This window comes from Contarinia nasturtii, unplaced genomic scaffold, assembly GCF_009176525.2.
Source record: "Contarinia nasturtii isolate CC-2019 unplaced genomic scaffold, AAFC_CNas_1.1 Cnas_scaffold_1565, whole genome shotgun sequence".
NCBI classification, from domain to species: Eukaryota; Metazoa; Arthropoda; class Insecta; order Diptera; family Cecidomyiidae; genus Contarinia; species Contarinia nasturtii.
The window spans coordinates 414,966-428,440 of NW_022198900.1; the positions used below are offsets into that span (position 1 = coordinate 414,966).

Here is a 13,475-nt window from a genome sequence, read left to right on the forward strand (position 1 = left end):
GTTGTTGAGCCGATTATTTGAAGATGTATGTTTTTTTTTCTACTGAATTCATTGAAGCGCCACTTTTTGTGCATTCTAATAAGCTAAAATAATGGATTCAGTCTTTTGCAGAGATATATATTTTCATGCAATTGTAATTTTTGTGTGAGTGTTTTTTTGTATCGTTGGTCCATTGGAGCTTTTCTAAAGTATAATGCAATTCATATACACCATATAAGTAAAAGTAAATATGTGCCCTCATTGTAAATGTGACCGAGCAAAGAAAGAAAGAAGAAAACTCTCTTTCAATGTAACATATTGGTTATAGTTTTGCCATAATCATACAACTATTCCATCGAGTATTTAAGCACCGAAAATAATAAATAGAAACTCTATGGCTATAATTACCTGAAGCATTTTATACTCAGGAGAAAAAGAGAGATAAACGTTTATGGTCCTATTGTGGCTATGTCGCCAAGTAATGTAAAAAAATGGCAAAAGAGCGATGCGTTGTGAAAAACAACGTATGGTGTGGGCTGGCACACATTTCACGGGCAAATTGAATGAGGTGACACATAATAAATTCTACCTTGTGAATTTTCATTTTGCACAAAATGTATATATGTAGATTATTTGAAATATGGCACATTTCGATAAAATGAACGAAACAATCGAATTTCGAATCAGTTTTCATTGTGTTACGAAAAATGTCTTATTTACACAATCCGAATTAAATGGCCTGACGACAACGACGTGTCCAATTTTCAAATGGGAACTAATTGTTTTAAAACACCGGCAAACACACAAACGATAAAGAGACGATAGAATGAAAATGAACACCAACAAAAAAATGCATCTAAAATAATAATAATTGTTACTACTGCATAAACTGAAAACAAACCCATTCAAAGCAATTGTCTTCCATCGCTAGGTCTCTGTCTCTCGAACTCACTCACTCTTGATACTACACACATGGCATGGGAAATAAATGCGACGAATTTCATATAAACCAAAAAATGTTATGAGGTGCACACATATTTTGCACAGTTAGTCAATATCTATAGTAGCAGCGGTATTTGTCGTTGTCGTCGTCGTCTCTGGCCATAAAAAACCAACAATAACAAACAGAAATTTGTGTAGTATATGATGTATTTTTTTTGTTTCTTCTATAAATTTGCCAAGTGTTAGAGGCAGAAGCAATATGATAGATGGGCCTGTCTGTCGCACTACCACTGCAAATAAACGCAGTTCAAGAATATATATAATATACATTCCATTGTTTTGGGTCCCACGTGAGTATATGTTAACTTAGATTTTCGGTCATATCTCAAATGTGCTCAAAAGAAACAACAAATATTCACAACACAATAAAGTAAATGTAAATGAATGAATGACACATACAAACTGTTTTCATTGTTATTCAGATGCGATTTTTTTTCCTTCGTTCTCGTATTCGCTGTTGCTTCTGTCTATTTTATTTATTCGTCAGGTAATTTATCTTTTACATGAAAACTATTCCCTACACACCACGTTTTTTTCTAACCACAAAACCAAAACTGATCACTTTGGTGCAGTTTGCATTTTTCTGTCACTCAGTTCAGTTTAGTTCTGTTTACATCTGCTAAATATTTTATTCAATCGATTGACGTTGACCAAATGTTCATTCTGCCGTGGTTTTAATTCAAAAAGAGAGACGCATTTCCCATAAGAAGAAATTCCTTTCTTTCTTCTCAATTTCTTTCTTCTCAATGCGATTTTTTTTTTAAGTGCGATCCAAATCAATCGACGAACAGTGCGAAAAAAATTGACAAGAAATTGAACAAAAGTGACTCAATGTATTTTTGCGTTGATATCACACAGATCAATTACCGCAAGTAGTGACTCGGTGGTAAAAAAAAATCAATTTACTTCTTAAAATCAATGGACCAAAATAATAATGTTCAAGCCAAATAATGGCAACTTGATTTTGTGGGGATTATCGTTGATCGGTTTAAAGTAGTTGTGTTTACGAGAAGTGTTTGTGTGTGAAAAAGAAGGCACGTTCAGCATGCGGTCGGCTATTGCACGAGTTACCATTAAAATTATTGAATTGGTGAGAAGTTTTCTCCAGACACATATGATTTCGTGAGAAGAATAATAAAAAAAAAAAAAAAATACGTGAAATTGTTTTGGAAGACGGAATCGTGGATAGAATTCATTCGAAGAACAAAAACCATGATCTATCAACAAAGATCTTCATTCCATGAGGATCGAATTTAAATAATTAAAACGTCTTTTCGCCACTTTTCTGTTGTAACAAAAAAAGCTACAAACTTTCGTGTGGAAAAAAGTATTTTTTTTTTTTTCTGAAAAGCATTTTGTAATTTCTTTTTGTCTTCGTATTCCGAAAAGTGAATCGATAAAAATTAAGTCACCGATTAATAATTTTTGATTTTCAAGTAAATCTCACGAAAATAGAGTAAATGTTTTTCTCCAACATTCATGAGTCATATATCTTGCCATTTCCCTCCGAGTCTGAATCCACAATTTAAGGGCACGTATACTCTTTCCGGTACAATAAAAACTTGGAATGTCGAGATTTTGTTGTAAAAATCAATTTTATATACGTACTTTTGAAATCGCGTAATTGCTCATCAAGGCTTCACTCTTGTATCGTCTGTGAATAAATGATCGAAAACTTGTACCGTTTTTAAGTATTCATTCAATGAGCGTTTTAGTAATTCAGTAGCAAGTAAATTCTATTATAATACATCAAACGTGCAATAATTACTATATAGACTGATAATTGCCTTGAATCCCTTGTTTTTTTTATCAATTTTATTTGCTTTGCTATAATTCTCCGGGATTTAGTTGGGTTGCATTGCTTGTTTTGTTACGAAAGTAATTACTGATCTGGAATCGCGACGTGTATTCCTACGAAACCAAAAATACTCCAGGTGAAACTTTTTACTTATTTTTAATGGAATTTTTAATTAATGGATTGCACCACTAATGCATCGAATAATATTTTTTTTTTGGATTTTCTTACTGTGTGAATTTATATATATTATTAATGTATCAACCTTTTTGGCGAAGAAAAACAATCACAATTCTTTTAATACATGTAATTTTTTACTATCAAAATTTATACCATGAGAATAATGGTTAAGATAAACACACATAAAGAGATGGAAAGTTCAAAACTTTTTCTAAGAATTGTTTGGCTATCATTTGCATTAAGCACATATGCATGCTACGGCAATGTTTATTTATTGACATTCTTTTCTTCTTGTGTGTGTGTGTGTTTTTTTTTATTTCGGGTGAAAACTCATATTTGAAACTGTAGAGAATGGAGTCTGCTGCACAATATAACATGGTCTTCGGCGGGAAATACGTTTGCGAATATAACGTACGGTGGATTCTCATTGATTACCACACTTATGCTAATTTCAAGGTAAGAGACTTCTTTGTAAAATAGATGGAAAGAGATAGCGAGCGAGTGAAGAAAAAACAAAGAACATACATCGACATATAAGCAGGCAACAACAGAAACGAGTTAAAATCAAAAAAGAAACAAGAAGATAAGAAGAAAAGAATGAAACATACTGTAAATAGAATAATTGTAATTGATATTCGCATGTTTCTGTTCACATTGAAGACAAAAAAAAATTGTGCACAATGCACACGTGTAATTCACCACCAGATATATGTGCGTTGATTCTGCATTTTGGCATGTGTATCTGGCTGCAAGCACACGGGCACACTACCGACCGATTTGCGTATACACTATACATTTAATGTGTGTCACACATGCAAATGTTTTCATCTACCATAAGTAAAACGAATGCATGAAGAGAAACACGCGAAAAAAAATGCACTCACATTTTATGACTGTGCATATGCTTGCGCACTTTTTTTCTCTCCATACATTGCTCGCTTACATTCATTTCGTTTGTTTCTTTCATTTAGCATATATTTCTTTTGAATACATTGTATCCAATGTTTGTTTTTGCACATGGTTTTGCATGTTTGTTTATTCCATGATGATTGCGTTGCTTTTTTTTATTTTTTTGTTGTTTTATTTGTTTCTTTCTGATTATTTCACCTTTTTCAATCTTTAGGTGTATCGATGCCAATACAAGACCATCGCTAATTGAGAAAATTTTTCTAATCGTCGGAATGCTCTGTTTCTTTGCCATGGGTATGTATTGAATGCATGTTTCATTTGTTTAGTTATTTTTTTTACTGTTGTTGTTGCTGGTTGTTGAAATTTTGCATCATAAAAAAACTCGATAATAATCTCGATAAATGACCTTTTCTACTCTGCACATACACATACACAATATTGCCTACCTTAGAGAAAAACAAAACCATTCGATTTACGCTCGACAAATTGGCGTCATTTTCATACATTTTTATCCCATCAATCAGTGTGCACATTTTTTGTTTTGCGCTCTCTTCATTGCTATTTTATGTGACATAGAGAGTGAAAAAATAAAAATACTTGGTAATAAAATGTGTCAAGTTTGTAATTTTGCATTTGATAAACAACATGAACCCTCATTGAATTAATCTATACTCAGACGAAGCACGTGCTTCAATCAAAATACATTTTTATTGTTGCATGATGTGTTTTTCTTCTTTCTACATTGTATCGCGCATAATATAATGAGCCGAATGTGAGAGAAGAAAACGGAAAAGCGGGGAGAGATGAAGAGGCGAAAAAGCACAATTTTCGAGAAGTCATCGAGTTTTCGGGTAAGAAATAAGTGACTCTTAACGAGATGCTAACGGCCTTGTTACAGCCTCAACACAATCTCACTGAAAATTATTGCGCTTGTGTAATTCACAACAGTGCGCAAGGTCATTCACAGTAAAAAAAAAAACAACGATTTCAACAATAACAAATACTTTTTGATGCTATGCATTAAAAATATACACACCGTTGATGTTTGGCCATTCTACAATATTTGCATTCATTTCTCATTACCATCTGCAGAAGCTCAAAATTTTGATCGCAAACCACTATTTCTCGAAAACTCGTTTTTATCGCTGGAAAATTGCCGTTTTAGTGAAATATTATCGAAAAACTATCACATCAACTGATTTGAGGTGAAATAACGCTTCAACACTTTTCGCATAACTTTCGCCAAAGTAATTTAATGGTAACGATATTTACTTTCATGTTGCAACTTGCAAACCCTTCTTTTTCTTGTTCTTTCATTTTAAAATGCGAAACCCTTAAATGCATAAAATCAACAATCTAGCGACGAGAACAAGAATGAAAATTAAACAAACATATTCGGTGCATGGAAAATTTGTAAGCTATGCTCAAGTTGAATAACAGAAGAGAATTCATGTAACACCCGTATTATTTCATAAAATAATATTAGCAAATGTAATATAGTTGAGAAAAAGCGGTAAAAATTTCACTACTATTTGCGTAAAAGTATAATATTTACCGAGACATTTTTAATTGACTCTACTAAAATGAAAAATACATGAACCCTTTAAAAGAAACTTTTTTTGATGTCGCTTGCACTCGGATGCAAAAAAATGTACAGCGCTAAAGAAAATCAATGTGAAGAATCAAAAGTTGCACAATGTTGAAAGCTTTTGATGCTTTTGTGTCCAACATTTCATATTTAATAAGTTTGCATACGGAAAAGGGTGTCTAAAGTTCACCATAAAACAAACTTAAAAAAAAAAGAATTATATGTTGAGGTTTTCTTCATTTTTTTCAGGTGGAATCGTATTGGCCGCCTTTGATCAGGTGCCATGGGAATTGCATGATAATTCCATCATTTTGGGTTGTTTGTCGTTCTTTGTTGCATTGGTCATGCTGTATGATTTGTCTGATCCGATGGCTCGACATGTGACCGATACCACACAAACAGATAACGAAATCACCATGCCGCAACACCAGTCACAGACCCCACCACCACAACAACAACAACAGCCCCAAAAACAGCAGAAAATTGTAACCGTTTCAGAGACGGTTCCATCGAATACAACAATAGGTATTCAGGTGAAAGAACCGACTCCACACCATGTGATCGACGAGCCACCGGATGCGATGAAATCATCGAAACTTGTAAAAGAGACGCAAGTTCAAGTGCAAACGCAAACGCTCCAAAGTGCCGCCCCATCGATGTCGGATGACATTGCGAAAAATGGCAATTATCATCGCGGTGATACAATCGATTTTGTACAGTATCAACATTTGCCACAGGCTGAGCAGCCAGTATTTGAACGTGTTTTGATGCCAGAAAAGAAGCGACCAACATTTAACAAAGTGGCCGATACACATAAAACGGCCATTGTTCAAACGGTGCATCCAGACGAATATGTGATTCGTGGTGATCCGACGACAAATCATCGTCGTGATCATCGTACCGATTCTACAATGCATTACAACCAAATGCCAAAATATGCTGCCATCCAACGTCAACAAACATCTGCATATCCGCAATACTTGGATCATCAATCATCCTATTCACCACCACCACCAACAAGAAACCATTCGACATCGATGTACAAATTGAGCCGTGACTATGATCACAACGACTATGAACGGCCACCGCCGAAACATTCCAATATCAAAATAACACGATCAGAAGAATTAAGCCGATATCGCGATCCGGCACCAGAACATTATCAGCATCAACATCACCACCACCAACAACAACAACAACAACAACAACGACCGCAGCAGCAGCCGGCACCAATGATGGTCATTCGAAACTATGCTCAACCCATGTCAATGTCTAACAATCGAACGATAAACACTACTGTTGCTTCTACTTCAGCACATAATTTAGACGATCGGCGACATCATCACTCAAACGACAACAGTGTTTATCATCGCAATGGCACAAGAAAACATGTTGATGCTCCAATCACTCAAATGAATTCACGCAAAAATGGATGTTGCACACAAAGTACAGACGACGAAGTTGATTTTCGTAAGTATCAAATTGTTTGAATATTCATAATCGATCACTTGGATTTTGTTTGATAAATTTGCAGCTCCATTGCAGGTAAAATGAACTCAGCCGTGCGGATCAAACCTGGTTTTGTACAATCGGTGGCAAAAATGTGGGACCGACGAGCTATCGAAAATTCCGGTGAATTCAATACAATCGTTTAAACAAAATGCCATTTGCAGGCGTCGCACGGAATTAATAGCACGTTTATATTTAGATAATGACTTAGATGTCGAAAATTCGTTTTTATTTAGTTTAGATGTAATATTTACATGGATAAGAATACAAAACAATATACGTCTTTTTCATTTACCATGTAGAAAAGTGCAATTTTTGATTATATTTCATTAAGATCAAAATAAATACATCTCTTTGGAGGTTAAATGAACCTTTTTTTATATTAATGGTCCGTCAGACGTCATTTAGTAGAGACTGTTTATCAGAGCAATGCTATTGTGTAAATAGAAGGTTATTGATACATTTTAAAGCAAGCTTATGTCTGATTCTTTTCATGACTGGAAAGGTACATGTCGACGCAAAGCTTAAGCACGATGATGTAATTGTTCATTTGTTCAAACATATCTTAAATGAGCTTATACACCTTACTAGTATATGTAAAAGAAGGAGCGCTTCGAGGAGCCGGAGGAGCCATGAGTAGCAAGGGAGAAGTAAGGAGGAGTCCTTAGTGAGGGTCAAAATATCAGAATTTAAAACATTAATCTAATTCTATTCCAGTTCCTCAGAGCGCTCCACATTTATTGCTCTGACAAGCAGTCTCTCTTGCTAAGAAAAGATATGAACGAAAGCCTCTTAAAACAGGAGCAAAAGTGCATAAAACACAGAGAATTTCTAAAAAACCACAATTTCAGGCTTTGAATTCAAAACACTCTTCTGAGTACACCCATTGTTTTTCTTCGCCCACAAAATAAACTTCTTTTTTGTTCAATAAAGTTCATCTTTCAGTTCGTAATCAAATTGAAACAATGAACACTTACTTGTTTTGAATCGAATTTCTTGCAAATAAATGAACCATCACAAAAGACTATGTAATATGTATACTGTCACCGACAAAAAAATGCTCCATTCAAATTTTCTCTTCAAACTATGAATTTCAAACACTAAAAACTAAGTGAGTGTGTCGATTATTTTCTACTGTAGGAGATGCATATGCAAGACAAGATAATTGTATGACGTTATGCATTCGCTTGGAATCGAACAATGTGTGTTGTAATAAACTAGGGCAAAAAATATATCTGAACAAAGTTCGAACCTATTTTATGTCGAATAACTCAACAACCCATCCCGACCAATCTTCCAAATCGAATAAGTCTTCGAAAGCGAAGAAAACTTTTCGTTTTATTCTTAAATTAATTTGTGTGTTTTCTTTCGAAATTCGATCCGAACTTTTCCTCAACATTGTGTGCATCTCACATAACATTCTAAGATATTGATACTGCTATGTTTTTGGCATTCATACGTTATTAAAGTTTTCTTACGCAAAATGATGCCTCTTGCTCTCTCTCTCTCTCTCTCTCTCTCTCTCTCTCTATCTCCGAACAAGATTGTAGGTAAGAACTAAATTAGTGCTGTTCTTTTCGAGAAATATGATTTAGAAAACTTCAGCATTAAATATTCGATTATGAATGGCCATGAAATATGCAAAGCAATTCTATCCGGGACAATTTCCATGTTCAATGAGTCTTGTGATTAAACCACAACCAATTTCTATAATAGATTTTTCAACAAAGTTGTGATTTTCATTTCTATTTACATGAACATTGAACTTAAAAAACTACAGCGTGAGAGAGGGAAAAAAAAGATTGCAATAAAATGTGAAACATGAAAAATCCACGACACAAGTATGGATGTATGTCAGTGGAGCATAATTTGTGGTTGTCAATTGCAATATAAATACGCTGAAGTTCTTGTCAAATCGTTTATTAGATGATTGGTGCACGGAACCCTTTCTCTATATTTGCCTAATCGCGCGCTTCGGTCGATAAAAATGTATAGTTTGTCCCAAATAAATATGTAAAATTGATTTTGTAATTAGATTCTGATGTGGTTTGTGCTCAGTATTTCGAATTATTCTATTCATATAATTTGTTGTCATCTGAATTTATGATACGAACTTTGAGAAATTGCAAACAACAAAACAAAAAAGTATTATTTGCAAATCGAATGGAAAAGCAAAAAGCCAAAATAAACGCAAATTGTAAGACTCGCTTGGTTTTGTTAATGTGTGTATTCTGCTTTGTTCGTGTTTAGAATGAATAAAGCATATTATTTTTTTTGCGCCACGAAATATAGATCAAGTTCACTGAAAGTTATATCAATGCCTGAAATGGTTTCTATAACAACCGCGATGTGTACGCGAGTGAGAAAATCGAAGCAGATACACCAAGCTAAAATTTATTGTGACTTCATCATTTGCAAGAAACGAATTTGCGCTTCAGTTGACTATATCGCTGATTTGGCGGACCAAGGACCTTTTTTCTTAGCTCTTTTTCAAAGCGTTCGATTTTTGTTGGTTTTAAAAAAAAGGGGACGGAAAGCATTTCTTGGAGGTGATTTTTTGTTTGTTTGTTGTAAACTTTCATTTTGCAATTAAAATCAACGTCTTTTCGAATTTTCCTCTTCTTCTTCTCCTTACTCTTCGGCGATGTTATCAAGCAAGTCGTTAAGAAGTGTGCGAGAGACAGACAGAGAGAGAATAGAGAAAGAGAGGAAAATGTGTACCGATTTGTGCTGTTATTCATACGGATCGTGTTACTCGTGCTCACCATGTACTAGTTTGCATTCACATTGCAGCTTGCGGTCATGCAAATATCGTTCGTATTGTGACCCATGCGGATTGGTCTGTGTTCCAGAAATTCGATTCTGTTACATCTGTTATCGTCGCCATTGGAAGTGTCGCCACTATTAAATCACCACAAACATATATAGAAATCCTGCAGCAGTTTCATGTTTGGTCACATAGAGAACAATTCTTGAACCAAATTCCACAATATTTAACATTGCCTCGCACACATTTAGTTTAAATGACACGCATCAGGTTGTGCATTCAACGGAACGATGGGGATCAGAGAGACGGATTAACGTGAATTTCTTATTTATTTCATTTCAGCAACACTATTTTGGTTTACACGAAATACACCGGACGTTTCGGCATCACATTTTTGCAAAGAACAAAAAGAACACAATGAACTCAGAGCTCGTTTGTCACCAAAGGGACGAAGCACACACATAAATAAATACCATTCACCTTCACATGGGCAGATTTTTTTTCGGCATTTCTTGACAAAGAAACAGTGATAAATACATTTTTATTCGCAAACGTTGAAAACCTGTCAAAGCACCGTGCAATGAAAACAGTATGGTATGGATATACGTTTGTATGAAAAACAAGACTTGTGCGTAATTTGTATCGATTTTGAATAAACAAATGAAAATTCATGTAAAACAGCATTAAATCGACATATCGCCAATGTAAACGCTTAGCTTAGACGCAAAACGCAAATGTAACATGCAACTTCTGAAATTCGCAAAAAAAAATTGATCAAAATCGATGGCACCATTTGCATAACTTTGTGGAATATTAATTTGTTATGAATTCACTTTTACCACACCCAGACTCAGAGTTTTCTTTTACGACATCAATAGCGGGTTCATATTACAGAAAAAATAACGTTAGGACATGCACTATCCACAAGCAAACCTCTTGATAGAGTGAACGACGAAAAATACACAATTTTTTCTCATGAAATTTCAAGGCGTTACTTCCTTGGGCAATTTCTTCTATTCGAAAACTGAAAAGAAAAAAAATCAGCGAAAGAAATAGTAATTTTCTTTTGCATCATTTTCTACCCAAAGTAAATAGAACACAAAACAAAATGCAATAGTTCGCGCCAAACGGTGTTTAAATTGTAGTCACCGTTGCTTTTCCAGAACAGCACCAAAAACAATAAAAAAACTTTTTGAAGCTCCAATTGAACAAAAGTCTCCTTAAATGTTTTTTTGTTTTGTGTTTTTTTTGCTCTTGATAAGTGTGATCACTTGTGATGAATGAGTTTGCTGAAATGTGATGAGCCATTCAAAACGAAACTGAAATTACATTAAATGTGAAAATTAATTATTGATTGAGAGACAATGAGCCGATTGCGGGAAAGTGTTGTGAATTGACAGGATTGTGTGTGAAATGCGAGCATTGTTGTAGTAATGTTCATGTTTGTGATCATCAGTGAAAGAGTATTATATTTCATAATAATATAAACAGAATACACGCACCCAAAACGGCAAAGAGATTAGATATAGATGTGTTTTGTGTTTATTTGTTATGTAGAAGAGATGAACAAAAAAACATTCCAATTTGACCAGATAATTTAGATGTTGAACTGTTTTCCATGATTTTTCGCCTTCAATTTTCTCTTGCCATTCTTTGCGCACGCACAATGACGACGCGCGATCAGATGATGATGATGATTCACTTTCTTGACGATGAAGTTCAAATGCGTTCAGTGTGTGAGATGCAGAGAATGAAATGGGAGAAACAGAGCGCGCTCGCGCGTTCGAACGATGTTCACATTTAAAATTGTTATTATTGTGTTTTTTTTGTGTGTTCATGAGATCATGTATGCAGAAAGACAATGGAATAAAACATTGAACCAATTGAAGAGAAAAAAACGCACACCGGGAGAGCGAGAGAGAGAGAGAGAATGAAGCGAAACAAAAATACAACAACTCACATTATAATATATTCATTGAAATGCGGTATTAATGACTTTCGTCTGTTGTGGAAAGACATTATTTACTGGCGTCTCGCATCGGCAAAAATCTTACCGTCGCACTCGCGAATTAGGTTAATTCAAGTGCGCGGGGAGTAAAATGTGGCTTTAAAACGTTCTTTTAAAACTTATTTGAACCGGAATAAGATTTTCTTAAGATCGACCAAAAATAATGACAGGCCGACAAATTTAATCAAAAGCATTGTTTGCATGCTTGAACGAGTGAAAGAGAGAGAACGATTGAATCTTGAAATTTAGAAAAAGAAAATGAAGACGTTGATGATGGAAAAAACAATTATAATAGACAAATAAAACGATTTTTCTCTTGGCTCAATTGTTTATTGTTCAACAATTATTGTTCGAAAGTGAGAAGAGCTGATTTTTTTTTGTTTGCTTCTTCTAACAAGCTCAATCACATTTTCGGCATCATATATGATCACTTAATTACATTTGGGAAGTAAAAAAAAGCATTAAACAAATTTCAGATGCCGAACACACATTCGCTTTGAAAATAAATCAAACTTCGACACACAAGCTTAAGAAAAGGTGAAAATGAAGGAAGATGATCATAAATGAAGTTGTTGTTTTTATTTAGTTTATTCAGAACTGCTTTTTTAAACATCCGCAATTTTTACGGGTATGAAGGAAAAGTTATATTAGTAGTTCAGGAAAAACTGTCTCGTGCATATTTGTCATTGATTTCACTTTCTAAGGGTAATGCACTTTATTTTTCACATATTGAAATTCATATTTTGAGAATCATATTTTGTCTAAACTGGACATTTTTTTCTAACACACTTTCTAAGGGTGATTCCAAATCATTTCAAGGTCTCGATTTTAGATTATCAGATCTTTTTCGATCCACAACCATTCAATTCAATATTATACAATTGTTCTCTTCATTGAATTTTATAGATTTCTCAATCTTCTTTCGTCGAGAAACGTATCCTGAATTTGATTGAGTTGCAATTGTTTTATGTAAAATTAAGTGCTTCTAATAAATATTAAATCGAAAATTGATCACGCTAAAATGCACACAAAATGCAAGCGAAATCAATAGCCTAATTAATATACCGATTGAGATTGTGGTCGATACTTCGGTCCATTAAAATTTTCGCCAATATTTCTTACAATATTGTAGCTGATAATGATACCCATTGAAACGGCAAACAAATTTACATATTTACTCTCAATTGTTTAATAGCAACATGATGTGTTGAGTGAATTTCAGTCCAATAATTGCAACACACAAAAATAGTTATTTATTTATTCATTATTGGAAAAACATCAGTACGAAATAAATTCAATAGATCAATTGTTCAAAAACATTGTTACTTTCATTTATCAAAATGCATTTTATTTACACTTCAAATTGAGGTTTGCATTCTACATTCCAGGTTTTTACAGTTTTTAGCCCAGTTTTACAACGGTTAGTAAAAATCTTTTTTTCTACCATTTTTCGGAATAACATCTGTATAGAAAGTCTTCGGAATAAATTAAGGCGTTCGCCATTTGAAAAACAAATACACAATATTAAATTCTTTTTTATTGGTATAAACTTTTATTCATAGGCTATCGAATAGCACATTCACTTTACACTGAACGGACCAATCCATCCAACCAATTGTTGCACGTTTCAAGTATTTTGAACCTTCACCTATAACATACATCCAAAAACAGACTAGAAATAATTAATTTTGTGTTTTTTTCTGAAGTTAAAAAGATGGTCCTTTTTTCATGGAAATGA

The 13,475-nt window shown here is 34.0% G+C and overlaps 1 protein-coding gene and 1 long non-coding RNA gene across 3 annotated transcripts; both read left to right on the plus strand.

Moving 5' to 3' along the window:
- Nucleotides 1–1,571: 1,571 nt before the first annotated feature.
- LOC116346539 (putative cyclin-dependent serine/threonine-protein kinase DDB_G0272797/DDB_G0274007) lies at nucleotides 1,572–7,245 on the plus strand. 2 transcript variants are annotated; one of them, XM_031776647.1, is made up of 6 exons: nucleotides 1,572–2,071; nucleotides 2,830–2,915; nucleotides 3,305–3,412; nucleotides 4,080–4,159; nucleotides 5,703–6,923; nucleotides 6,999–7,245. In XM_031776647.1, the coding sequence occupies exons 1-6, from the start codon at nucleotides 2,027–2,029 to the stop codon at nucleotides 7,106–7,108; spliced, it is 1,650 nt and encodes a 549-aa protein (XP_031632507.1). In that variant the 5' UTR covers nucleotides 1,572–2,026; the 3' UTR covers nucleotides 7,109–7,245. The 2 variants fall into 2 exon arrangements, with proteins under 2 accessions (XP_031632507.1, XP_031632508.1); XM_031776648.1 differs by having other exon boundaries at nucleotides 6,988–7,112.
- A 2,105-nt stretch (nucleotides 7,246–9,350) lies between these two features.
- LOC116346569 lies at nucleotides 9,351–12,971 on the plus strand. Its single transcript, XR_004201593.1, has 3 exons — nucleotides 9,351–9,511; nucleotides 9,622–9,999; nucleotides 10,072–12,971. It is a non-coding gene; the product is annotated as an uncharacterized LOC116346569 (long non-coding RNA).
- Nucleotides 12,972–13,475: the final 504 nt, after the last annotated feature.